Source organism: Tauraco erythrolophus, chromosome 7, assembly GCF_009769465.1.
Source record: "Tauraco erythrolophus isolate bTauEry1 chromosome 7, bTauEry1.pri, whole genome shotgun sequence".
NCBI classification, from domain to species: Eukaryota; Metazoa; Chordata; class Aves; order Musophagiformes; family Musophagidae; genus Tauraco; species Tauraco erythrolophus.
Window position 1 is genome coordinate 63,962,612 of NC_141471.1, and position 6,335 is coordinate 63,968,946.

A 6,335-nucleotide genomic window follows, 5' to 3' on the forward strand; every position below is an offset into this window, starting at 1 on the left:
ATTTCTTGAACTGGAGAGCCCCCAAATCAACACGTTATTCTAGGAGTGGTGTCACAAGAGTTGAACGGAGAGGAATGACAAGCTGGCTCTAATTTTGCTAATACTGACTGGTATCTGGTGGCAGCCTTTGTTGCCAGGGCACTTCCAGCTTGTCCGCCAGCCCCTGCTCCTTTCCTGCAGAGCTGCGTGCCAACCAGCCCCTCACAGCTGTACAAGCTGACCCTGTGCTGGAGGAGAGGCTTGGCACTTGCCTTTGAGCCTCCTCAGGTTCCTCTTGGCCCACTTCTCCAGCCTGTCCCCTACCATAGCGACCTCTCCCCCTGCTTTGATGGTGTTTGCAAATCTACACTGATCAAAGCATTGATTAGAATGGTTTCTTGATATTAATGAAGAATCTGTAACTTGTGAGGAGTATTAACACCTGCCAAAGTTTTAAAAAGCATATTATCCTTCATTAGCTGAGATATTTCATAGAATCATAGAATGGTTTGGGTTGGAAGGGACCTCAAAGATCATCCAGTTCCAACCCCCCTGCCATGGGCAGGGACACCCTCCACTACACCAGGTTGCCTAAAGCCCCATCCAACCTGGCCTGAACACTTCCAGGGATGGGGCAGCCACAGCTTCTCTGGGCAACCTGTGCCAGTGCCTCATCACCACCTGTAATGCTTCGGTTTCTGCCTTTGTTGTAAGAGGTTCCCGTGAAGTTTCAAACAAAATCTTCCCTGCCAGAAGTGTCAATGTTTTGATGTACAAGAACCTTAAAGTTAGTGCAGATGTCCTGTTTTCTTTGACTCTGCCACATCTTGTTCAGGACATGGTTGGAACTCGAATTCCCACCTGTCTCAAAGTCTTCAGGCTCCTTCATGGAAATGGCTAATGTTAACTGAAATTGGCACGGTACCTGGATAATGTCATCGGCACAGGTGGGCACAGCTTTGGGCAGGCTTGTGAAAAAAAAGAGTAACAACTGAACAGCTGTAATCTCTGCAAATACTGCTTTTTTTTTAGGGCAGAACAGTTGATGTTCATTGGACTGTGGAATTTTTGCAAAGGCACCTTTGTAAGAACATCTGATAGGCCAAGGTGCATTTTTGTGATGGGGAAAACCTAAAGGAGCATCAGAGTGGCCCATGCAAATGGAAAAGCTCTGTCAAAGGAGGATCTTGTTACTCTGAGAACGTTTACGTTAAAAAGGCAACAAATAAATATGATGAAAATTTAATATTATTAAAATAAACGAAATACATTTTCATACATCGAAAAGTTTGTGACTGGCTAAGTTCACTATGTAGGATACAGTTTTCTATCCAAAATAGTGGCTTTGCCTCCCTTGAAACAAAAAGTTCTTTCCCCATTACAGAAAATAGCGTCCCATTTAGACAAATAAACCCATTTATTTCCCTGGGGCAATAGTTTGTTTTTTTTTAAAAAAAGAGATTCTATTGTGACATGATACAACTGTGTTTGTTTTCACTGATGGTTTTTGTGCTGAGTGACACCGACTGTAAACTCCCAGACTCAGTGCGTGCTGCTCTCCCTTTATCTTTCTTGACCACATCCTTGTTTCAGTGCTGCAAAGCAACGGTGAATAAGCAGGTTAGTGGTTTAATTATTCAGGAATATGATCCAGCAGAAAAATAGGAAGATGTCTGTACAGTTAAATACATCTTCATGGATTGTCTTTGTGAGAATTACGACATAGTTTATCACAAAAGAGGCATCAGAAGGCATTAATTTAATATATTTTCAGAAGTTCCTGTCTTTCCCTGGGTAAGCAGTCCCTAAACGACAAAGATAATTAGTGTGTCTCGGGTTGAGTTGGGAAAGTGTGAGGTCCTCCTTGTTCTTTCCATGTCCCACCTCACTGCTGTGAGAACAAACCACTGCTGTGTTTGGGGCAAAGGGACTGGAGAGACGTGCTGGGAGCCACGCTGTGGAGCTGGGGCAGCTTTAAAAGCAGCTACACCACATTTACACCAGCGAGAATCCTCAGCCAACTGGGTTACACACCGGAGGGACAGGAACGGGGGCTGGAGGGCTTCCAGCCACACCAGTGTACTTGTCCACATATTTGGGATTACTTTGCCCTGCCCCTCTTATATGGGACTCAGCTGGAACAGATGAACCAAGCTACAGGTTTGGGTTTTTTTTCAAAAAAAAAAAAGCTGTTAGCATTTTTTGGCTCTTGGCAAAAAGAAATACAAGGTAATTTTAAATATTTTTTAAAAAAGAAATAATCTCAGTATACCTTAAAATCCAAGGAAATGCAGGTATGATAAAGATATAAACAGTATTTTCATGCTAGGTGCTGCCCATATTTCAAAACTAAGTGGAAATACATAAAATACAGTAAAAATTAAGTTTCTTTACTCTCAAAACACTCTCTTCATCGGTGTTTTCTATCCCGGCCTCTGTCATCAGGTCAGCAACGTGCTTCTCGAGGTCATCAATGCGCTCGCCCATTTCTTCCAGTAAAAAGTTAAAGATAACTTACTTATAAATAAGAATAATGTAATTTAATAATTTTTTTCTTCTGTGAGAATAACAAGACGCTTTCAGCCTCTTACTCACGTTTCAGGCAAGCTGAAGCACGCACTGAGTTGTATTGTTACGAGACAAACCCACTTCTTCAACAGAGGAGTGTTCAAGCTCTAAATATTTTGAAATACCTTCCTGCGTGCCCGTGAGCGAACTGCAGTTTATCCTGGGCAAGAGGTTGGTTTCTTTCCCAGGAACTGTCTTAGGTGATGACCATACAGTCAATCAACGCCATCGGAATACGAGTGCTGCTAAAACCTTCTTCTTGAGGTTGGACTAGATGATCTGAGGTTGGACTAGATGATCTCTAAGGTCCCTTCCAGCCTATGCCATTCTATGATTCTCTGACACTAAAGCAGCCGCTTCCTGAGAGGTGGAGTTTCAGAAAAAAATGGGAAACGGAATAAACTCTCAGTTTCTGAAGGCAGAGGTAGTTTCTGTGAATGCAGCTCGTGAGAAAGCTCAGAGCCTCTTCGGGTCTGAACTTCTTCTGGGACTGAGCACCTCCCACGCTCGGGAGGCTGGCAGTTTTTCACAGAATTATAGAATGGTTTGGGTTGGAAGAGACCTCAAAAACCATCCTGTTCCAACCAATTCCAATTCATGGCTCACTACACACCCTTGTCCAAAGCCCCTCTCCAGCTTTCCTGTAGCCCCTTCAGGTACTGGAAGGTCTCCCCGGAGCCTTCTGTTCTCCAGGCTGGACCAACAATGCGCGGCAATATACTGATTTATGTGGCATTTTGGAAGGTGGTTCCTGTTTAAATGCGCTGTCACAATCTTTACACGTAATTTGTTGCTTATTTGCCTTGAAAACAACCATTACGACCAGCTCACTGCGAGTTCCTACTACCTGTAGTAAAACCTCCTCCAGGATTTCTGGCAAAATAAACGGCCGGGGGGGGAGTGGTGGTGGGGAATTCAGCGGGAAATGGCTGTAGCTCGGTTGGATGGTCAGGAAAACAGCACCCCCCCGATTTCCCAAGGTCAAGCCGCGGGGGCGACCCCGCAGGACCCTCCCCCGCCGCCAAAAGAGGATATTCCTCCGCGTTATCCTTTCGGTCAGAGCTTGAAAATTCTCCTGCAGCTGATGCAGCAGATTTTCCGCCTGCGGGGGGGCGGGAATTAAAATAAGAGAAAAGAAGAAGCCGCGGGCGCGGAAGGGGCCCCCCGAACGCGCCCTCCGCCCCCTTTCCGCCGCCGCTCCGCGCTCACCAGCTGCGAGAGATTCCCGGTGTCCGCCGCCATCGCCGCCTCCCGTTCCGCGGCGCGGCGCGACCCACCGGCCGCCTCCCCGACGGGGCGGGACGGGACGGTGAGGGCCCCGCCCGCTCCGCGCCGGCGTGGGGAGGCGGAGGTTCCGCGGCGCTCGGGAGGGAGCGGGTGGCGCGTCACCCACCGTCTGAGCGCGGTAGCCCTGTATTTTCCGAAGAAACCCTCATCCTGCCGGGCAATCAGTGAATCGGGATTTGCAGCGTTCATCTTTTTAGGATTTGGTGGGACAGAAGTGTCAAATTAAATGATGAAAAATACTTGTTTGCCAGCAAGGGCCAAGTTTGGGGGGTGGCTGTTTCTCGAGGTTTTGTGTCCTTTTTTCCCCAGGTAATTGGTTTTTGAATACGGAGCGGTAAAAATGCCGTGCTGGTTGCAGTTCCGTGCAGCGGAACGGCCGGACAGGACCGAAGGCATCGGCAGGAGTTGGGTGGTGCCGCTCGCGGGCGCGCTAACGTGTAGGTCATCCCGGCCGTTTTCAGCTTTGTAGCACAAAACGCTCCTGGTGCATCCATTGCAGAGGCGTCTTGGAGTCATGGGATGGTTTGGGCTGGAAGGGACCTCAAAGATGATCCAGTTCGAACCCCCCTGCTGTGGGCAGGGACACCCTCCACTACACCAGGTTGCCCAAAGCCTCATCCAACTTGGCCTTGAACACTTCCAGGGATGGAGCAGCCACAGCTTCTTTGGGCAACCTGTTCCAGTGCCTCACCACCCTCTGAGTGAAAAATTTCTTCCTTAATTCCTCTTGTTGCGTACGCAGGTGTCCTGGGTGCTGTAGCTGTAGCCTGTGTAAATGAAGAGGTTTTTAATTTACCAAGCCCCTGTGGTTAGGAGGACATCACTGTTGGGCAATAGCTTTCCTTAGACTTCACTTTATAGAGATGCCAAACACGTAACAGTGTCTTCATCCACAACAAGTTTCTCTGCTGAGTTGGTAGAGACTTCATATGCTGGAAAGATTATCTCTTGTAAGCCTATCGCCTACAATCTTCCATAATAAACATAATTGTTTTCCTTCTTGACCTTCCCACCTCATTTGGGAGGGCACGTTAATCCCTGTGGTGAGATTCTGCCATCCAAGCAAACCTCTGCCACGCTGCCTGCTTCCTGTAATCATGGCTTCTCCTCTTCACATCCTTACCTTCCCACTCTTGCAGATTCGCCTCTTTGCCTTTTTCGTTGTAGAAAGAAAAATCAAGCCAGTTTTGCAGAGCTTGAGTGCTCTAGCAGTGTTACTGCTCTAAAAAGCTGCTAGATAAAGCAATTTGAACACCACCACGCAGAGGGATGTGCTTTGCATTGGTATGTAGCCACTAGCTGTGACCACATAGCTTTTTTTGTTCTGCCTAAATAATAAGAAACAGTTGTTGCCTCTTACCCATTTATTGGTTGCTAATAAATCTCTTTTCCCTCAGGGCTAGATAGTAAAGCTGTACTATTTTTTTCATTCCTAGTCCTGATAACAGCCATAGTTTTCCTGGTTTTCCCTCTTGCCAGAACAGCTACATAAGCTTCCTACTTGGGCAGCAGTGTTTTCTCCTGGAGACAAAGTGGCTCTCTCCAATCCTCTCCAGATATCTTGAACAAAGGCACAGAGTTCTGTTTGCAGGGGTAAAGGAACAGCTGGAAACATGGAGGAGCAAACATTATCCAGCCAATGAGTCTGCAAGAATTGCACTAAATCTTGGTAACACCACCTTTTAGCAGTGGCTTCGTTAAAGTTCAACTGGAAACAGGCGTGAGTTGGGAAAGGCTTTTTGTAAACAGCTCTTCTTGTTTGTGAGGCAGGTTAGTGGGGTTAGAACAAAAACCCTGTGATATTCCAGCCAGCGCAGCAACAGAGGAAGGGCAATGAAAAGTGTGAAGGGGCTGAAAGAAATATTTCACCATGCATTTCCCCATCCAAAGGTCTGGGTCTTTTACTTTGTGGCCTCCACAGCTAATTTGAACAGCCCTCCCAGTTCAAATCTTAGCTGATAGTCCACAGCTGGGTTTATGGAGTAAAAATGGAAGTATCTGTAAAGCCAAAAAGAGCCATGGAAAAGTTGCAAAGTTCAGAAAACGTAAGAATAAAAGAGGCAAACAGCAAGAGCACAAAGACGTTGCTTAACAATGAATTTATTTGAAATAGAACTGGTGCTCTCAGGTTTGCCCTGCTGTCCTCTGTTCTCGCCCTCCTCAGAGGGCTCAGTTTTTCAGAGTTGAGCTGCTACACACATTTCCAGCGTCTGAAATCTGGGAATGTAAGATGAGCTGTATTTTAAAAGCAGTAACCCCATGTTAGGTGTGCATCCGTGGGCTGAGGGAAGCTGAGCAAAAAATCTCTTTTTTTTGTTGGTTTCAAAAGCAGAGGTTTAGCTGAGAACTGGTAAACAATTAGTGCTACTGGTGCTTCTATTTCCTGCAATAAGTAAAGATTACTTAATTTCCTAAAAAGGTACCAAGTTCATGTTGGCAATAGAATCATAGAATCATAGAATGGTTAGGGCTGGAAGGGACCTTCAAAGGTCATCTAGTCC

The 6,335-nt window shown here is 46.5% G+C and overlaps 1 protein-coding gene across 1 annotated transcript; it reads right to left on the reverse strand.

The window, feature by feature from the left end:
• Positions 1-2,328: 2,328 nt before the first annotated feature.
• Positions 2,329-3,828, reverse strand: HSBP1L1 (heat shock factor binding protein 1 like 1). Its single transcript, XM_086615180.1, has 3 exons — positions 3,757-3,828; positions 3,583-3,649; positions 2,329-2,474 (listed from the first exon to the last, which is right to left on the reverse strand). The coding sequence occupies exons 1-3, from the start codon at positions 3,787-3,789 to the stop codon at positions 2,329-2,331; spliced, it is 246 nt and encodes an 81-aa protein (XP_086471306.1). The 5' UTR covers positions 3,790-3,828.
• Between the last annotated feature and the right edge of the window lie 2,507 nt (positions 3,829-6,335).